General features: G+C 34.9%; 1 protein-coding gene across 2 annotated transcripts; it reads left to right on the top strand.

Moving 5' to 3' along the window:
- The first annotated feature begins 10127 nt into the window (after positions 1 to 10127).
- LOC115963059 (ankyrin repeat-containing protein At5g02620-like) lies at positions 10128 to 17079 on the top strand. Of its 2 annotated transcripts, none has more exons than XM_031081949.1 (3): positions 10128 to 10889; positions 15424 to 15665; positions 16353 to 17079. In XM_031081949.1, the coding sequence occupies exons 1-3, from the start codon at positions 10202 to 10204 to the stop codon at positions 16998 to 17000; spliced, it is 1578 nt and encodes a 525-aa protein (XP_030937809.1). In that variant the 5' UTR covers positions 10128 to 10201; the 3' UTR covers positions 17001 to 17079. The 2 variants fall into 2 exon arrangements, with proteins under 2 accessions (XP_030937809.1, XP_030937808.1); XM_031081948.1 differs by having other exon boundaries at positions 15127 to 15665.
- Positions 17080 to 22041: the final 4962 nt, after the last annotated feature.

The following is a 22041-nucleotide window of genomic DNA, read 5'->3' as shown; positions in this document are numbered from 1 at the left end:
ACTTTGTGGAAAACTCCTCATGGTCAAGTTCCACATCGCTGAGCATCTTGGTGGTTAGCCTATATAATTTCTCATGCTTCTCAGAAAGCTTATACAGCTTCTCATAGGCTATATGGATGTCATCTTGGTCATCCACCTTCTCAAACTTAGATTCTACTAGTTCCTCTTCTTCAACCACATCTTCAACAATCCCATCAGTAGGATTGACCGTGGCCATGAAGGCATTTAAGATTCTGTCATACTTATTGTCCAAATCATCCTCAGGCTCAGTGCCGCTCAAGGTAACAGTAAGTGCCTTGCTCTTCCCAATGCTCTTGAGGTATGTAGAACACTCATGCTTCATGTGACTGAACCCTTGACACCCAAAGCACTTAGGTCCAGAGGGAACAGTGTACTGGCCACCTTCCTTAGCATCCTTCTTCCCTTTGTCTTGACCTTTAAACTGAGAAGAACTAGATTGCCTGCGGTTCTTGTCGAAACCCTTTCCATTGGCGTTCTTCATGAACTTCTTGAACTGCCTAGTGATGTAGGACTTCATCTTGGAATCTTCATCATCAGAAGATTCATCTGTTTCATTGCTCTTGGCCTTCAGTGCCATACTATTGCTTTTACCCGACTTGCCTATTCTTGTCAACCCTAGCTCGTAGGTCCGCAAGTTTCCAACCAGCTCAGTTAGACGAATCTTGTCAATATCCTTTGATTCCTCTATTGCTGTAATCTTGGCATGAAATCTCTTGGGTAGAGATCTGAGTACTTTCCTCACAATCTTGGGTTCAGGAATGGTTTCCCCAAGATTGAAGGTTGAGTTCACTATGCCCTTTAACTTGGCATAGAACTCATCGAAAGACTCATCCTCCTCCATCTTTATCTCTTCAAAGCTTGTAGTGAGCCTCTGAAGGTTTGAGTCCTTGGCAGCCTTAGTACCTTCATAGGTTGTCTAGAGAATGATCCAAGCCTCATTGGCAGTTTCAATGAAGGATATCTTCTTGAACTCCTCCTTGGTGACAGCACTGAACAATGCATTCAAAGCTCTGTTGTTGAAGTTTGCCGCCTTAATCTTAGCATCATCCCAGTCGGTTGGCGCTTCTCCACAGCTTGCCACACTTTTTCATCTAAAGACCGCAAGAAAACTCTCATGCATACTTTCCAGTATGCATAGTTAGTGCCATCAAATAAATGAGGTATAATTAAATACTGTCCTCTATCCATGACAAATAGGGGTTAGTGGATTAACACAGCAAAGATTAAACCCTAATTAGAGTGTGCCTGCTCTGATACCACTTGATAGGCCACAAACTGAATGACCCATTGTGATAAAAATTAATTAATTAATTAGCCAAGTTATTAATTAATCAATTTATCATGCAAAGCGTGGTAGCACAAACAAATCACCAATAAACTAAATACGGAGTGGAAAATAAAAGACACGGTGATTTGTTTACGAATAGGGAAAATCTAACGGCAAAAACCCCACCGGGTGATTTTTAGGTCACCACTCCCGAAACTCCACTATTATCACAACAAGCGGTTACAAGTAAAGGAATCCAAGTACCTTACCAACCTACAGTTGAACCCTTACCTTAATACCCAATTGGACTTGTTTTGTAGTGACAGTTCCCCTTTCAGATGCACGACTCCCAGTACGTGACTAACCAATTACGCGGATACCAGTACGCGACTTCAATCACCAACTTAGAAGGTTGTTGGTTGCAAAGTTCTTCAATTCATCCACATGATGAAGATCAAGAAGATGCTTGGTCACAAAACCCTACGGTGCACATACATAGCAACTTCTTCAAGAGAAAGAGATGAACTAGGGCAAGAACTTCGTCTCCGGTCACAATTTGATTGAACAGAGTTTGCTCAAAACTTGTGCAACATGTGAACACTTTGACGGCCCTTAAACTGATCCTTTTATATGTCTAGGTTTAGGAGAAAAGAAGGCTCAAAGACATATTCACGGATCTCAAGAAAATCATATTGAAATTCTGAAAATCTTAAACCTCGACAGATAGCAGGTGTCAAGCAGCTGTCGAGTAGCTGTCGAGTACACTGAATGAAGAACAGCTTCCTTAAGCTCGATAGAGGTAGCTGTCGACCAGCTGTTGAGCTTTAATGGTTTTGCACTCTGAACTTGTTTTCTTGAATAGACTTAAAAGCTTCAATACTTGATCTTGAAACAAGGTTTCTTGAAGTATTTAAAACATCCTAAATCTACCCAAATACAAGTAAAGTGCGTTTTGTCAAAGGATAAACTAATTACATAAAATCATGACATATGTTCTTAACAAGTGAAACACATATGTCCTAACAATTACGTATTTTGTTGGCAAACCATGATCAAAATATAGAGTCTAGGTTTAGGCTTTCTCAAAGTGTGTTTATTTGTAAAAGTTGGAATTGAGTGATTGTAGGATTTATTGGTCTAAATCTGCAAGGCTCGATCGATTGAAAATTAGGCTCGATCAATCGAACCTTGTGTAGTTTTCTACGGAATTTTCCAACTCAGCCCAAGCCTAGTTTGATATGTAGGGTTTTATGTTTTACTCCAAGTGTTAAAAAATAAAATAAAAAATAAAAAAACCTAGCTACATTTTAGAAGTCTTTGATGTGATGTGTGTTAAATCTTTTGTGAGATCTAAAGATGTTTACCTTCATACATACTTAGGGTTATCAAAATCAAGATTCATGTCAAGAATTTGGTGATCACTTCAGTTGCTGCATAAATAATTTAAAGAAAATATAAAACCTTTGAGTAGAGTCTCAAAGTCATAAGTGGGAGTACTTGTGGTTGTAGTGGATCAAGGAAAAAAGTAGTCCGTGGACTCGGAGTTGTCACGTGGTCGTGATAGTAAGTTTTCTACATGAGATAGCAATAGGATGTTAGTGGTCTAAGTCTTACTATACAAACTTCAATTCTTTCATAGTGGATCTGTTTTACCTTGAGGATAGCTAAGTTAAATCCTCCCCAGGTTTTTTACCAATTTGATTTTCCTGGGTTATCATATCGTGTGTTCTTTATATTTTCGCATTACTTACATGATATGATTTGAATGTGTTAACCTAGATCTGAATAATTTATTTAAATAATCACTTGGCTAAATAACTAGGTTAAACACTTGTGTTATAAGGGGTCTAAAAACGTACAATGGACAAGCCCTTCAGATTCATAGCAATATTATGGCAACAAATGTTGTGAACTAGAAGTGTTCCGATGTTAAATATATAGATAGATAAGAGTTTGAATGTGGCATGGTTTGATTAGCTTCAGCTATCATGCGAATTCTTCGCCATTTTTCCGTTCCCTTTCCTGTTTCTCCTCATTTTTTTTTGTGATGGGTGCTATAGACGCTGCTACCATTCAACGAAGCGAGGCACAGCTCAGACCGCGACGGCCCCAAACACAGATGGCATCTCCTCCCACTTCTTCTTCTCCTTCCACATCCGCACCTTCTTCCTTAGCGGGTGGTGGACCCTCGAGGTAGTCATGGCGCATTTACAGTGCATGGATGCTCGCCTTGACACACTCAATGATGAGTTGTGTCAGGTGAACACCCGTGTCAGTCGTATTGCCAAATGGCAGGCTCACCTTGGTGGCTTTGTGGTGTCTCCCTCTCCTTTTCCTGAGGCATCCGAGGACGATGACGAAGACTCCGACGACGATGGTGATGATAAGGATGAGGATGCTAGCTCACTCAGTGATGATGAGATGTCTACTTGATATACTTACACTTTGTCACTCGTGACAAAAAAGGGGGAGTAGTTTTGAGATGAGAGTAATCATACTCATAGAGGGAAGGTTAGTATAGGAGATTTTTGTTAGGGGGAGTGTTCATATTCTTTGAGGGATGTAGTGAGGATTCTTGTATCTTTTATTTTCTTTCTATTTTAGATATATTATCTTTTGTATATTGGTCTTGTGACCACTGGACATACATTGTACTTATATTTGGTTTATATATTAATGTATGTTATTCACCTATCTCTCCATGTGTTGTTTCTTTTCTTTCTTCATACACATGTTTCTTATATCTTATATGCAATCTTATATTTCTGTTTCACACCAAGATGCCTTAATGAGTTTTGTTCAAAGTGTTTCAAAAATACAGGTTATCAAAGTCTTCTTGCCATAAACTTTCTTCTTGCAAAATTTTTCAAAAGTTTGTATTAGATTAGATTTTATTGTATTCAACAAGTGAATATGAGTTGAGTGATTTATGACTTCTCTCATATGTTCATTTGTTTGTTGTGGTTTGTCATGGATTGCCAAAAGGATAGATTGTTAGGACATATGTGATTTGATATTAGGAACATATGTCAATATTTTATGTAATTGACTAATCCTTTGGCAAAATGCATTTTACTTGTAATTGGGTAGATCTAGGATGTGTTTAATGCTTCAAGAAATAAGGTTTCAAGTTCAATTGTTAAAACCATGCAAGTTTGTCCAAGAATCAAGTGAGAAAGTGCAGGATTTTAAAACTTGACAGCTAGCATCTATCGAGGTTTAAAAAGCTATGATGCTCGAAGCTCAACAGCTAACTCGATAAATACCCTATTTGTCGAGGTTTATGAAATTCAGTTTTTCAAGCTTATTTTTCATCCAATCCGTGGGTATGTGTTTAGGCTTTCTTTTCTCACAACCCTAACATTTATAAGGATTATTTTCAGGGCCGTCAAAGGTGACACAATTTGCATAAGTGTGAAGCAAAGTTTTGTTCATGCAAATTGTGACTGGAGACAGAATTTGCTCTAGTTCATCTTTCTATTGAAGAAACTACTGTGTTTGTACATCATAGGGTTTTGTGACCAAGGAGCTTCTTGATGTTCATCATGTGATGAACTGAAGAATTTTGCAGCCAACATCTTTCTCAAGTTGGTGATTTAGTCGCGTACTGGGATCCGCGCAATTGGTTAGTCACGTACTGGGAGCCATGCATTGAAAATGAGAGATTGTCACTACAGAACAAGTTCAATTGGGTATTGGGGTAAGAGTTGAACTGTAGGTTGGTATAAGGTACTGAGATTCCTTTACTTGTAAACGCTTGTTTTGATAATAGTGGATTATCGGAAGTGGTGACCTTAAAATCACCCAGTGGGGTTTTTACCGTGTAGGTTTTCCCCATTCGTAAACAAATCACCATGTCAATTTATTTTCCATTGCATACTTAGTTTAATTGGTAATTTGTTTGTGCTACCACGCATTTTGCATGTTAATTTGATTAATTAATAAACTTGGCTAATTAGTCAATTAATTCATCCCAAGAGGTCAATACATTCTTGGCCTATCAAAGCTGATCAAGCATCTGGCTAGCCTGCGCAAATAGAGGTTAACATTGGTATGACGCATGAATCCTAATTACTATAATGTTGCTGTAGAAGGCCAATGACTTTGTGAAAGAAATCTCAAAATGAGACATCACTACTATAGCAAGCTATAGCCAAAAATTAAATCCCCTTACATATCGTGGCAAGGTACGTATAAGTCTTCACCTCTTAGTTATTTTTTGTTGACATGTTTCACACTTATTGAATTTTAATACCGCTAATATGGTATTATTTGATACCAAATACCTTCTCTTCCAACAAGACCCGAAAGTGGGGGTGTGTTCAAAAATTGTGTGTGTGAAAGTTTGTATGTGTTAGTGTGTATGTAAGAATTATTTCCCTAATCAAAATATTAACAACTGAGAGTCAATTTATTTTTGATTTTATACATACCATACATTAATATATTGAAAGAGAGCCGAGGGGTTTTTATTTTATTTTAACAGAAGGGAACTGAGATTTAACGTGTGGAATAATTTTACCAATAGGGTCGTGTTTAGTTCACACAGATATGTTACACACACTGTGTGTATTGATATTTACCCTTAGTTTGCTTTTTTTGTCACGCTCATGCCGAGGAAAACAACACGAGCACAATGTGGTTATGGGGCGCTGGGTCCCTTATGTACCGAAAGAAAATCGTTTGGACCTAAGTGTTCCATTGGCATCATTGAATCTAAAGCCAAGCTAGTTGTTACGGCATAGTAATATAGATAAGAGTTTGAACGTAACATAATTTATTTGTAAAACTCAAACAGAAGCATCAAGTGAGTTAGAAAACCTCATTTCACTCAAAGATGTTATTATTGACCAAGTGCGTAGCCAGGATTTTTCACTTGGGGGTGCTGGATTATATACTTATAGGTTAGTTATAACTCATAACTAATAACTATATTTTATTAATAAAATATAACTATAATTGTGATGATAATGAGAGAAAAATAAATACAACTATGAGGAAAAAAAATTGGTGATATGGGAAAAAATATCAAATTTTGTGAAAAATTATGGTAATGATGATGAGAGATATAAATAAATAAAATTTGAAGACTAAGAATGAAAAAGAAAAACGCACCAATTCCAACAATGCACATTGTATTAGGACATATGTGGATCATGTTAAGAACATATGCCATTCAGAATTGGCTAACCCTTTGACAAAACATACTTTATTTGTAATTGGGTAGATTTATGATGTGTTTAATACTTTAAGGAACAAGAGTTTAAATCCAAATATTGAAGCCATGCAAATCTGTCCAAGAAACAAGTGAAGAAGTGCTATACTTTAAAACTCGACAGCTAGCTCGACAGATAGTATCTATCGAGATTTAAAAGGCAGTTTTAGCCCGATGCTCGACAGCTGCTCGATAGATACCCATCTATTGAGATTTATGAAAATCAGTTTTTCAAATCTTGTTTCACGCATATCCATGTGTATGTGTTTAGGCTTTCTTTTCTCACAACTCTAAACATATATAAGGATTATTTTAAGGGTTGTCAAAGGTTGCGCAAGTGTGAGGCAAAGGTTTTGTTAAAGCATATTGTGACCGGAGACAGAATTTGTCCTGGTTCATCTTTCTCTTGAAGAAGCTGCTGCGTTTGTATGTCATAGGGTTTTGTAACCAAGGAACTTCATGATCTTCATCGTATTAATGAATTAAAGAACTTTGCAGCCAACATTCTTCTCAAGTTAGTGTGTTAGTGACGTATTAAGATCCGTGCATTGATTGGTTAGTCACGTTTTGGGAGCCGTGCATTGAAAAGAAGAGATTGTTACTACAAAACAAGTCCAATTGTGTATTGGGGTAAGGGTTTAACTATAGTTTAGTATAAGATACTAAGATTCCTTTACTTGTAACCACTTGTTGTGATAATAGTAGATTCTCGGGAATGGTAATCTTAAAATCACTCGTTGGGGTTTTTTCCTTGAAGGTTTTCCCTATTCATAAACAAATCACCGTGTCAACTTTATTTTCCTGCTGCATTTAACTTAGTTGGTGATTTGTTTGTGCTACCACGCGTATTAAATTAATTAATTAACTTGGCTAATTAATTGGTTAATTTATCACAATGGGTCAATACATTCTTGGCCTATCACATTGTATTTCACAATTGACAAATATGCTAGACCAATCCTCTTCCATTGCCAGCATGAAAGCTTTGTAAAATTTATTGGAGGGGCCAATCATTGCATTTTGTAGGGGCCAAATTTATTTTAATATAATACTATAAGAAGATTTCAAAAGATTTTTTTTTGGGGGGGGGGGGGGGGGGGGGGGCTTGCCATGTTTTTCATGCCAAAGTGATTTACTAGTGATGCTCCTGCAGAGGAAAACAACACTAGCACAATGTGGGTAGGGGGGCGTTGGGTCCCTTATGCACCGAAAGAAAACCGTGTGGACCTAAGTGTTCCATTGGCATTATTGAATCTAAAGTCAAGCTAGTTGTTACGGCATAGTAATATAGATAAGAGTTTGATCGTGACATGATTTAATCGGTATGCCAATAAAGTGATTATAATAGTGGTCTAGATGACAATGATGTTGTTACCAATTATATTTTGCCAACTCAATAAGGTGCTAAAAAAATTGTGAAATTTATTATTCCTGCTCATTTATTTATTTATTTTGAACAAATCTTATTTCATTTTATTACTTAAAAACCTCAAACAGAAACATCAAGTGAGTTAAAAAAAAACCTCATTTCACATAAAGATGTTATAATTGGCGCCACGTTTTTCATGCCAAAGTGATATACTAGTGCAAGCCAACCAATCATCAATTCACCACTTTCAACTCATCCGGCATTGATTCTTGGTCATCAATTTTTTTTTATTGAAAAGAAGATAGTTGTCATCGTTACGAATAAAAATGACGGGAACTCTGAATGCGAAGACCAATGCTTCTTGATGTTGCACCAAGTCTTTTGGCATAGAAAATTTCGCACTATTAAAGAAGGGGATTCGCTACACGCGAGGCAGCCAAGTTGGAAATTTGAATTGATTATGGGAATGAATGATGCAGGAACAAATTTCTTCCACAGCATACACTTGCATAGACCACTATTTTAACTTAAAACAAAACATACGGAATTTGATGGTTATTTGGTGAGTGAGTGATCATCAAGAGATGCTTTTATAGAGAGATGAATGATCTATGAGATCCTTCTACTTTTTTTAGTTAGACATAGACCACTTTCCTTAGCAATAAAATATTTTTTGGTATGAGATTTACTTTTATTTGGATAGCTATATATATCATATAGTCATAAATTTTCTTGAACCGATTTTTGATATTTTAGAACCGTGTCTAAACGTGGAAGGATTTTTTTTTTTTTTTGGGTTATTATTTGTTAATTTTTATTAATACCGTAATGCATTAGGGAAGGCAAACCGTACCAAGTGACAAAAAAAACTGTCATATGTAATATTAGAATTGCACAATGTGATGATAAAATTGACAAATGTGAGAAAAAAAATAAGCATCTAATGTGACAAAAGAACTGTCACATGTGATGTTGGAACTACACAAACTGTCACATGTGATGTTAGAACTACACAATATAAGGATAAAATCGTTAAATATGAGAAAAAAGTAAGAGAACCATCGAGTGTGGCAAAAGAACTGTCACATGTGAGGTTGGAACTACACAATGTGAAGATGGAACCGTCAAATGTGAGGAAAAAAAAAAAAGTAGACCACTAAATGTGATAAAAGAACTGTCACATGTGATGCTAGAACTACACAATGTGAGGATAGAACCATTAAATGTGAAAAATAAAGTAAGGAAACTACCAAATGTGACAAAAGAATTGTCACATGTGATGTTGGAACTGCACAATATGAGGATAAAACCGTCAAATGTGAGAAAAAAATAACCTAGTATAGCGGGTTACCTACTAGTGGGTACCATGCCCCTTTTTTTGGGATGGTACAGTAGAATTACATTGTATATAGAATTGTCTTTGTAACTTGCATTTGTCATTATTTCACATGTGATATAAATTCAATTGAATATACGAGGTACTTTTTACTGGTGAATCAACTTAAAACATTGGATATTAAATGAAAAATATTAGGAATACACTCAAATTAATTCACAGTATACTCAAGTATTATATTGTGATTGGTGCTCTTTTTTTCTTTTTTCTAGCAAGTGCCTGTAGTGGTCTCTTATGTAAGTGCTGAACTCTAATCTCTAATTAACCCTCAAGCATGTTATATGAAATTGGGTGTAAGTTTGGGTATGTGTGGGCAGACATATATGGATCGATAAGATTTTGAACGTGGTATGGTTTAATTTATTGGCTTCTCATATTGGCTTAAAGAACTTTTATTCGCTTCTCATATTTATAAGTCCCTTTGTTGTAACACGTAAGTTTCCTTCATCTCATCTCCCTCGGTCTCTCCTATCCCTCAAAAACATCAAAATAAGGTAAAGTGAGTATAAAACGACGAATAGGAAGTTGGAACTTCCATTTCATCCAAGGACCATATGTTTTAGAGAGAGGCATATCGGAGCCACTAATAAAGAATGGATGCCTCCACTTTGTTTAAAGCTGATCAAGCATCTAGCCAAGGTAGTTGTTACCACAGTAATGTAGATAAGCGTTTGAATGTGACATCTCAAATGCATCGAAAGAAAAGTGTGTGGACATGGCGTGAATGAAGCTAAAGCCAAGGTAGCTGTTATGGCATAGTAACATAGATAAGTGTTTGTACATGGCATGATTTAATTGGCTCCTCTGATTTATAAGGTCCCTTTGTTTTGACGCGTTAGTTGCCTTTATCATTACTCTCTCCAAAAATATCAAGACGAGGTAGAGTGACATATTATTGTTTGGAGAGAGAAATATTGGAGCCACTGAGAGAGAATGGATCCCTCCGATTTGTTTGAAGCTGATCAAGCATCTGGTTTGTCTTCGCAAATAGAGGACAACACTGGCATGGAACCGGTTTATTACTACGCTGCAGAAAAAGGCGAAATTAGGGGTTTCAAAAATATTGAAAAGTCTCATATTAACCTATTACTAACCCCAAATAGAAACACAATTCTTCATATTTACCTCACAAGCCTAACTCAAAGATCGAAAGAATCAAAATCACCAACAGCCTTTGTTCAAGAAATTCTCAGAACGTGTCCATTACTGCTATCACAAGCTAATGTCAAAGGTGAAATTCCTTTGCATATCGCGGCAAGGTATGGGCATGACACCATCGTGAAAGTTTTAATTGATCATGCAAAAGTTCCACAACAAGATCTCGAAAGTGGAGTTAATATACTAGTTAAGGAGATGCTGGAGATGATGAATAATGAAAAAGATACGGCCTTGCATGAGGCTGTACGTAATAATCATCTTGAGGTAGTGAAACTGTTGATTGAAGAGGGTCCTGATTTTTCATATTCTCAGAATGAGGCTGGCGAGACTCCACTTTACATCGCTGTCGAGAGAGGATCTAAAGAAGTGATGGATTACATTTTAGATAAGTGCACATCACCGGCTCATGATGGTCCCCTTGGTAGAACAACATTGCATGCTGCACTAATTTGGAACAATACTGGTAATGTCTATTTATTTTTCTTAACATTCCGGCATGCATGGTTGAGTAGAAAGTAACGCCATAAGGTTTTCTGTCAGTAATAGTCTTATGTAATATACAAGAAAGTTTGATAAAATGTATTTCTCTATGATATATTTATTTAAAAAGTACCAATAAATAAAAATCAATTAGAAGTTTTTTAGAAAATAAAATATTCAATTTAATTAAATTTTTTCTAGAGAATCAAACCTAATTTAATAAGAATATTTAAAGTATTGGATTGTTTCATGATTTTCATCCAAAAAAGAAAGTTTATGCTCTAAAGAATTTAAATTATATTAGAATGATGGTGTGAAAAAATGCTGGCTTCCAAAATTTATGTGACAATATTAAAATAAATCAATAAAAATAATTATTTGATTTTATATTATTATATAAAAATAGATTTAGATATATTTTAAAAGATTTATAAAAACTAATGGAATCAAATGTAATATGCAACACCCAAAGATTTATCATATTTTTATCATGAATAAGACACCCAAAATTTCCAACGAATGTGTAATATATACTACATGACAATTCAACAACCAAATAAAATTTTCCATCCAAAAAAAAAATAAAAAATAAAAAACAACCAAATAAATTTATTTAATTTTCCTTAAAAAAAGCCAAATAAATTGTTTCTAAAAAAATGAAACCCAATAAATTTGTAAATAAATTATATTAGTAATCTTCTAATATCTATAATAATTTTTAAATATAAATGATCGAATAGTATAACTATTAATGATCGAAGTGAAACTATGCGAGTAATGTTTATAAGATTATAGATATGAAGAATGGGGGTGGAACTAGACTTTTATTTTGGGAGGTTAGATTAGGGATCATTTTTATTTTTTTTATTTATTTTTACAGTTCAAGTATAAGAAAACTAAATCAACATGTGAAAAATAATTTTGGGAGGTTGATTCATTATTAAGAAAATGTAAAAAAATGAAAAAAAAAAAATCTAATAATATTTCATAATTGCATTTCAATTTGTCGGGGACATTTTGCGACAAAGGCCAAAAATGCGAGAATAGCCCAAATATTTCCTTAGGTTTTTTAGAAGTGATTATTTGTGGAGAGTCTAAAGCCCAAAATTCCTATATTTAGTATATAAAGGCTAATAATACTTTAACAAGAGAGAAATCAAAATGCCATTAATAAAAATGATGAAAAATACATATAAACAACATAGGTCTAAAACTTTAACTTGCAGTCAGCAAGAGAAGGACGTTGAGAGAGGTATTAAGGAAGAGAGGGAAGGTTTCCAATATCCATATTTCCACCCCTTGGCTTTAGAATTGTGAGAATCAATGCTGGTTGAATGAGCTTTTGCTCTAAAGTTTCAATTCTAAGAGTAAAACATGGTTGATTTGTTTTGAATCTAATTGTGGGTTTCTATATTGATTTTTGGGTGCTTTTAGTGACTAGTTTTTAGGCTAAAAGATGAGGTTGTGGACCTCCAGGTTGCTAAATTGATGTTTGGTTTAGTTAATTTGCCTTTTGTTTGGATAAAAGGGTTGGCTTACTTTTATCATCATTAAGGGAAATGCTTGACTTATCCCCCATTGGCTCCCCTTTTTTAGTTGTTTCATACCATTGAAGGGCTCACTTAAGTGAAGGATAGTATATGGAGTTGGCTAATGAGAGCCTGATAGGCCAAAAACGTATTGATCCCTTGTGATGAATTAATTGATTAATTAGCTAAGTTTATAAATTAATCAAATTAACATGCAAACGCGTGGTAGCACAAACAAATCACCAATAAACTAATTATGCAGTGGAAAATAAATAACACGGTGATTTGTTTACGAATAGGGAAAACCTAACGTCAAAAACCCCACCAAGTGATTTTCAGGTCACTACTCCCGAAACTCCACTATTATCACAACAAGCGGTTACAAGTAAAGGAATCCCAAGTACCTTACCAACCTACAGTTGAACTCTTATCCTAATACCCAATTGGACTTGTTCTGTAGTGACAGTTCCTCCTTTTGATGCACGGCTCCCAAGTACGTGACTAACCAATTGCGCAGATCCTAGTACGCAACTTCAATCACCAACTAAGAAGGTTGTTAGTTGCAAAGTTCTTCAGTTCATCCACACGATGAAAATCATGAAGATGCTTACTCACTAAACCCTACGGTGCACATACACAGCAACTTCTTCAAAAAAAAGAGATAAACTAGAGCAAGAACTTCGTCTCCGATCACAATTTGCTTGAACAGAGTTTGCTCAATACTTGTGCAACTTGTGAACTCTTTGACGGCCCTTAAAACAATCCTTTTATATATCTAGAGTTAGGAGAAAAAAAGGCCCAAAGACACATCTACGGATCCCAAGAAAAACAGATCAGAAATTATGTTTTTGTAAACCTCAACAGATAGAAGCTGTCGAGCATCTGTTGAGATAGCTATCGAGCCACAGGGCTGACATAGCTTCTTAAACCTAGACACATGCTAGCTGTCGAGCTTTAGTAACTCTGCACTTTCAGCTTGTTTTCTTGGACAGACTTGAAGGGTTCAACACTTGATCTTGAAATATGATTTTTTGAAGTATTTAAACACATCATAAATCTACCCAATTATAAGTAAAGTGTGTTTTGTCAAAGGATAAGCCAATTATATAAAATAGTGACATAAGTTCCTAACAAGTGAATCACATATGTCCTAACAGAGCCAACTATGTGTAAAGACAAAAATGGGTTAGGGCATAAATTTTGGGCCAAAGTTAGCCAGAGCATATATAAAAACTCTTTTGGGGCGGAAATTTCGAGTACAAGACATCTTCCATAAACTTGAGGTGCTACTAGTATTTCTTGCGCACTTAGTAGAATGCTTAGGTTGGGCTCATGCAAAAGGTCCGAAAGGAAATTGACCCATATTCTCAAAACCACACTTCCTCATTTTCTCTAATAAGTCACATGATTGGGCCATGCTTAAAGAATAAAATAAAAATATGGTACATAAATTGAGCTTGAAGAAAAAAATGTGTCGCGAAAATAGGTATCAACACAATTCAATCACTTATTTTCTATCAAAATAAAATTCAGCATTTTATTAAATCATAAAATATTTAATGATTGATTTTGAGATTTATTTTTTAGTAATTTCCATTCAATGTGCAAATTAAAGCAACTTATATATATATATATATATATATATATATAGTTTGATTTATTTTCTTTTTCACGGATAGTTTGAGTTTGAATCTATTTAGCAGAGAGTCATTCTCAAAATTCTTAGAGAAGAATAGAAATGAAAAGAAAAGAAGAAAAAGGACACCATTCCAAATGGTTAAAACGGCCCTATTAATTACAAATTAGAGACTAGTGGTAAAAATTCATCAACAGTTCTAACTTATTAAGGAGAAATTAGTAAGTGAAATACAAATATTTATTTCCCTTAAAATATAAATCACATCTATCCCGTCAATACCCGTGGATGACAATACTAGTAATAAAAGAGGAATAAAAAAATAGATAAAAGATTTTTATTCATAATAAAATACTTATGCAGCTTTCACTAATCGTATTTGTCAACTACTTAAGGCTCTAGTTAAACTTTATGTTATCTTAATTTGCATTTGCCTCTTGCACTTAAACTCATGTAAAAGATGTATAATTTTTTATAATTCAATAATTATATTGGGAGAGGGTGGATTTGAACTTGGATGTTATAGATACATTAAAAAGTGTTGATCTGTTAAGCTACAAATTTTTTTGCAAAATTTATATAATTAATACCAAAAGAAATTGAAAAAAATTTATTTGAAAACAGATTAAGTTGTTGCAATGTGTTATTGTAGATTTTACTAATACAGAGAAGTAAAGAAACCAAAATAAAAATATTTTGTCTCATTTGTAGTGTGTGTTTGGGATTGGATTATAAGTACTGTTTGCAGATCCCACTGTTATATATTTTCTAATATGATAGTGGGATCCGCCATTTATAATATATGGTGTGATTTTTTTTTTTTTCTTTTTAAACTTTAGTTACCTTGTGTGCGTGAGAGAGAGAGAGAGAGAGAGATAGGCCGTGCTTGGTACGTAGAGCATAAATTAGTGCATTCATATTGGAATATAGGATTTTCATTCTATGTAATTAATAAACTCACTCAATCATCATCATGAATGCCTTTTCTATCTTCTACCAGTCTTCTTTGTGTCATTTAAAAAATTATTATGTCTTACATATTTAAATTCTCTTAGGAATGATGGATAAAATTCTAGCATCTCATCAAGAACCAAGTGCTTTTGTTAAACAAGCTGATGAACAACATTCAACTCCTCTTCACTATGCTGTATACCGCGGTAATAATGATGCAGTCAAAATGTTGCTAAAAGTTGATAGATCTATAGCATATATGAGAGATACAAATGGCATGACGGCTCTTCACATTGCAGCCCATAAAGGCAATGCTATGGCAATGAGACAGATTTTAGAATATTGTCCTGATTGTTGTGAACTAGTTGACAATAGAAGTTGGAATGCACTCCATTTTGCAGTGAACTCATCAAGTGATCAGGCTGAAAATATAGTGCCAATCATCCTAAGTAAATCATCACTCAGCAACATTTTGAATGAAAAGGATGCCAAAGGGGCCACACCTCTCCATCACTATTCCAAATCATTGAAATATATAAAGAATCTCATAGATGACGATAGAGTCGATAAGATGGCCTTCAACAAAGAAAACCTTGACGCTTACGACATTGTTTTAAATACTAAAGAATTATCAGATGAAAAGGTAACACAATTTTATTTTATTTCACAGGGATTTTTGTTTTTGTCGATTCCCTAATAGGAATGCAGTTTTTATTTTATTTTATTTTGTCATTTTCTAACTTAAGCTATTATATACCTTTTTCCTTTCAAATGCTGCATATCTACTTTTTATCTTTATTTATTGAAAATAAATTAATACCCTAGAAAAGAGAGGTAAATTACAAATGACACTTTTTTTACTGTGACTTGTTTTTTATTCGATTTATAAGTTTTTTTTATTTTTTATACTTTTTTCAGTCCTTTAACTTTCATGTGTTTCCAATATAGATATATAATCTATTCATTTACTTTCATACAATTTGCAAATTGTTAAGTCCACCAGATTTTATTTTCATAAGCGAAAGATCCTAAAATTAATGAAACGATATTGAACCTATGTGATCCTAAAGTGAAAATAGATCGATGTTAAATAGTGTAGTCTGTAATTTTTTTTTTTAAAAAAAAAAAATGTTAAAACTATGTGACCCTACATGCCAATATTAATGTGGAGTACCCAGTTGCTGCCACGCTAGGGGCAGCAAGAATTCTGCTACTCCCCACTCACGGCAGCAGTCAAACCTCTTCCTTTCAAAATGTGTGCATTCCTATGCCTTGCTGGCTATCCCCTTTCTCAAATGCATTAATTATTAGTGTTCTACATTTTGTACAGTTTATGCAGATTGAACGTGCATTTGAATACAATCATCGTCCTTCGGAATTTCGAAGACCCTTAGGAGAAGCTAAGCAAGATGCCTTCAAACGCTTGAATGCTGAGCGGGAAGCTGTCCGAGAAGCTCGTAAAGTACGATTTTATTCTATAATGGAAAAAGCAACCCAAGTCCATTTGGTAGTGGACACACTCATTGCAACCGTGGCATTTACGGCAGGTATTACCATGCCTGGGGGTTTCAGAGGTCTTGAAGGCCCACACCCAGGCTCTGCAGTTCTGATGAGAAATGCTGCTTTCAGAGCCTTTGTTATTACAAATACCATAGCCTTGGTGCTATCTTGTTTAGCTGCCTTTATCCACCTATTCATGCCACTATTGTCTCACAAACAAAATCTTGAACTCTTTTCTTTACTACTAGCCTTGGCCTTCTGCCTTTCCATATCCGCCATGGGAGCAATGGTGATGGCATTTGTCACGGGAACATACGCTGTGTTAATGCATTCCTTGGATCTTGCAATTTCCAATTGTCTCATCGTATTGTGCTTCTTCATCCTTGTCCTTTTCATTAGTATTGAATGTTCACATTATTTGAATGAAATTTGGAGTACGGGTATTTCTTGGTGTGCACACAAATTTCGTAAAAGATAAATCACATGGTTACGAAATAGTGTGACAAATGATTAATTTATATTGATTTGTATGAAAGCGAGTTCAGTTCTCTGTCTAACTATTTACTATAAAATAAACTCATTTGATTCAATTTCGAAGAAGTTATTCAATCCAGAGGGCTATGAAGCTCGTTCTTCTTTGATATCTTCAAGTTTGATGTGTGATTGATGTATTTGATTTGAAATCGAGGGCTGTTGGCTAGATCTCAAACTAAATCATATGAAAGTTGAAGGAAAATCCCTATTTTGATTTTTAAGTAGGAATGAGTCTTGATTTTGAGAGTGCGGGAATGTTCTTTAGAACTTAGAGAGTTCTGTGTTTCAGGCTTTTAGTTACTATTGATAGGTACTGCATCAACTAAAGTCGTATTTACTGTTTACTCAACACCCAGCAAACTACTTGCCGTTCATAATGTTTTAGTTCTGTTAGTAATTTAAGTTGTAACACATGCAGTGCACATGATTGAGTAATATTGGTGTCCATTTTCTATTGGTCAACATGGTTTTCAGACCCAAACCATTCACAATATCAATAAGGAGAGAGGTTCAAAATTTTTAAGGTCAGACTAAAGTTTGACCGAGGTTGAACCATGAAAACGTCATAATTACTTTAGTAATTAATTAAATACAAATATAGATATTAAATTTATAAAATTAGCATAATTGACTAATACATACATACACACACACATATATATATATATATATGTGTGTGGATAAAATAATAATGCATGAAGAAATACATTAACAGTTATAATTAATTTTTGAAGTATAAAAATATAAATATATTTATATACTCCCTTTTAAAGATGGCTAATTAAAATATATAATATAATATAATATTATGAATATTAGTTATAATATAAAGTACTTTACTACTTTTACTAGTAAAAGTAGTAATGAAAGTTCATTTAATTTAGTGGTATAGAATTCTGTTGAGTTTACTTTAAATATATTTATTTTCCACTTAAAGTGCATCATCACTAGCATAGCCTATTGGTTAGAGTTTAAAAATAATTGAAAATATATTAATGTTCAAATGTTGATACTTATAATAGTGAACTTCTTTTTCTTTTTCTTTGGCAAGAATAGTTTTTCATGATCTATGAAGTCTTGAAGATAAACTTCAAAAAAATTCCGTTCAAAAACCAAAGTATTATGTCAAACACAAAGTTTGTCATGTGGGTATTTTATATTTGGGTTTTTTGGGCCAAATTTTAATCTAAGAGGGATAGTTAAATTTTGGGAGGGCCACATAATTTTTCTAGATCCAAACTTTCAAATGTTATTTATATATAACATATATGTACTGTCAAAACTTTGGTCAAAATATAATGCTAGTTCCTAAATTATAATCCATGAGCGATTGTAGTTACAGAAGTTCACTTTTAGTCCTCAACAGACTCAAAATGTAAAGTAATTGCTTCTAATCCTAAAAAGACTTAATGTGATTGCTTTTAGTCCTCAACAGACTCAAAATGATCTTAGAATATTGGTCTTCATAGCTTAGTGTAAGGTTGAATTTTATACACCATCTTGTTGGCTTTATTCCGTGCCAAATTTACTTGTATTTTCGCAATTAGTAACCCTGTATTTAGGTGGGAATCATGTAAGGGTAGTGAGTGAGAGAGTGTGAAGAAATGCTCAAGATTGTGCAAGGATGCAGAGACTCGTGGCTGGACTTGCGACTGACTCGTGACTGGCTACCCGCCAAAGTTGGCACACGTGTGAAGCATGCAGAGGAGTTGAAGAGTCATGCCAGCTGTTGCACCAAAGTCCAAGAGCTGATTGGTTCTCTCCAGACGTATGAACTTTCATTACCAAATCAAAGAAAGAGCAAATCACTGGCTCTTAAGACAATAAATGAAAGGGTAGAAGGTCATGGTTCATCGGATGAGGATGTAGTAGAAAAGGATGTTGCCTACCTTGCAAAGAATTTCCAAAAATTTCTAAAGTTCATGAACAGTGAGAAATTTGGTGATAAAGGGAAATTCATGAGTTTCGGAAAGGAGAAGGACTTCAAAAAGAGAGAAGGGAAGGAGTCCCAATCCACACAAGGAGTCACTTGTTTTGAGTGTAATGGATAGGGCCATTTCAAAAAGGAATGTCCTAGTTATCTGAGATCGAAGGGCAAGGTGTATGCCACCACTCTCAGTGACTCAAATTCCTCCACCTCTGATTCAGAGGATAGCTGTGATGAAGAAGGGAATTTCTCAACATTCATGACTGTTGCCCATGTTGAGTCTTCAGAGGACTTGAATTTGCTTGTGGAAGAGCTTGGGGAGCATAGTTATGAGGAATTCATGGGAATTGTAGAAGAATCAGATGCTGAAGAAGATGAAGATACAACTGGTCTTAAAGAGAACTACAATTCTCTACTTGAGAAGTCAGGAGAATATGCAAGGGTGGCCAAGGCAGTGTGAAAAAGATGAAGAAAGCTGAAGAGGACTATAAAAGTCTTCTAGTGAGATATAAGGAGGGCAAATGTGAGATAGAGACGCTAAATGGCAAGCTAACCAAAGCTTACACCAAGGTAAAATTCCTTGAGCTTGAGGTGGTTCAAGTAAATGCCAGGGTAGAGCGAGTCTCTACAAAGAAGTTTGATGATGTCCTTTCTTCTCAAAAGACCTTCTCCGACAAAACCGGATTAGGATACACCGGAGAAAGTAGTTCAGCTGTGAACATCTCCAAAGAAGTGAAGTTTGTGAAGGCCAAAGAGTTGGTTGTAGCTGCCTCTACTATTGAAAAGGCAAATATTGAGAAGAAGAAGAATGTAACTGACCAGCCGGTGTTGAATAAGCACCATAATCAATCTGTGGTCAGGTTTGAAGGCAAAGCAAAATCTCTTCCACAATCGCAAAGAGGTCCTAGAATGAATCATGTGTGTCATCATTGCGGACTTCAAGGGCACACCCAACCCAATTGTCATAAGCTGAGAGCATTAAGGAATGCTAGTGATCAAAGGTCAAGAAGGCCAAGAAATAACAAGAGGACTTGGGCTGTTGAGCCATCAAGAGATCGAAATGTTGATCCCGGAATGATGGACGTGATGAAGATGATTGGTGCATTCACCAATTTCTTGGAAAGCTTCACTAGAAGGTTTGAAAGTCCTAACTCTCATACCCAATCCTATAAGGATATCACCCCAAACGCACATGACGTGTGGGTGATGAAGAGTACTCATGCATAAGCATTACCACATGTCCATGCATTAATACTTTCTATGTTGTGTGACTGTTGGTTTGTTTATTGATTATGAGAATTAAAAATTGTTTGTTTGTTTCATTTTTTTTTTTTTTTTACATTGTTGCTTCTAATCAATCTTTTCCTTCTTGTATGTCAAAAATCCAAAAACCACATAAAAAGTAGAAAATCCAAAAAGATTGATCGACATTGTTGAGTTTTGTCTCAAAATATGTTTTACCTTGTACCTTTGTGCAAATGGCTTTATGCATCTATGCATAGCTTGTTCCCTATGCACTCATATCATTGCAGGAGAAATCTTGAAATCTATGTGACTGTTGTAAATAGATCTTCAACCTTGTCATGAATGATTAGTGAATGGTTTTGTTGATCTTGAGACATACATAGACTTGTGTCTATATATCTTCCCACTCTTTATTTTATTGTTTTTTTCTAAAAAAGCTCACCAAATGTAAATCTCCAAATGAAAAGAGATATTGAGTATCAAAAGCCTGTTGCACATACTAGTATTTGACTAGGGAAAAGGGAAAGCGACCAAAAATTAAAAATTGTACGATGCCCAAAAAGCCAAAGGCTATCTCATCAAAGTGAAATATCAAAAATTTCAAGCATCAATCTCACAATGAGATGTATTGATTCAAAAAGATCAAATGTTATGTCAAACATTGAGCCAAATGAAAAACTTCAAAGATATTGTACTCAAGCCTTTGTGGGAGGTCATATATGCATATTTCTATAATTGAGATGGATCACATTATCTAGTACTAGTTGTGTATACCTTGATTGAATTGATCATTGAAGTTTCACATTAGACTAAGGACTATCTCATTTTTTATATTCACACACAACACACATATCTATGTTCATTGAATGTCATATTCATTCGTGTGATTGTACTTGACTAAATGTGTTTTCACATGCTCAATCTTTGTTGATTAATCACAAAAATATTTTTAAGTGTTTTAGTTGTTTTTGGAAAGTACTTTGTTTTTGCAAAATTGTCAAATATTTCAAAAATTGTATTGCCCTGTTCTGGCGACTCAGTCGCGGGTAGAACCAGTCACATGCCCCAGTCGCGAGTCCATCACAGAGATTTTTCGCGACTCACTGGCGACTCATTGGCGGGTAAATTCTTTAGTCGCAAAAAAGACTTAGAATAGTTTTCAAAAATTTGGAATTTCATGCTTTTCGCAGCTCAGGTTGGCGACTTGTTCGCGGGTGGAAGGTCTAGTCGCGAGGGATACACAAAGATTTTCGTGACTCTCTCGCAAGTGGAACTTTTAGTCGCAAAAAACACTTGGAAAATTTTTTCAAAAGTTTTCTTTCAAGTGTTTTGGCGGCTGGCCCTGGCGACTTGCACGCGACTTGTTTCAGTCGCGAAAATCACGTGTTTTGCACAAAATGGGTCAGTTTTTAAACTTTTTCAGTTTTCCCTCGAACATTTCTGACTGTTCATCTGCTTCCTTACCTGAACACTCTCAAACTCACTGTATCACTCTCAAACAAACTTCCATTTTGCTTCATTTCATTCTCAAATCTTCAAGAAAAGGGTATGGGTTTTCTCTCTCTCACTACATATTTCATGTTTTGAGCTTTGTTTTCTTGGATTTGTGATTCATTACTAAGTTTTGTGATTTCTGTGGTTTCGGCTATGGGCTGGGTTCATGTTTGTTGAGTTTGGGTGTTTGGCTTGGTCGATCTTGCTTCTAGGTTACTAAATATGATTACTTTCATGTTTCATTTCACTATTAGAGTTTATTAACTGATCTATGATGTTTGGTAAATCTCATACCCATTTTTTTGGTCACATTGTCATA

The sequence above is a fragment of the Quercus lobata genome, chromosome 10, assembly GCF_001633185.2.
Source record: "Quercus lobata isolate SW786 chromosome 10, ValleyOak3.0 Primary Assembly, whole genome shotgun sequence".
In the NCBI taxonomy this organism is placed as follows: domain Eukaryota; kingdom Viridiplantae; phylum Streptophyta; class Magnoliopsida; order Fagales; family Fagaceae; genus Quercus; species Quercus lobata.
The sequence above is the reverse complement of the archived record's forward strand: the minus strand, read 5'-3'. Positions and strand labels throughout refer to the sequence as shown.

What these genes read in the sequence shown, in the direction of transcription:
- LOC115963059 (XM_031081948.1), top strand. Translation starts at nt 10,202, where the DNA reads ATGGATCCCTCCGATTTGTTTGAAGCTGATCAAGCATCTGGTTTGTCT. An exon ending in ACTAATTTGGAACAATACTG is followed by an intron (nt 10,890 to 15,126) that starts GTAATGTCTATT and finishes AAATTCTCTTAG; the next exon opens with GAATGATGGATAAAATTCTA. An exon ending in AAGAATTATCAGATGAAAAG is followed by an intron (nt 15,666 to 16,352) that starts GTAACACAATTT and finishes CATTTTGTACAG; the next exon opens with TTTATGCAGATTGAACGTGC.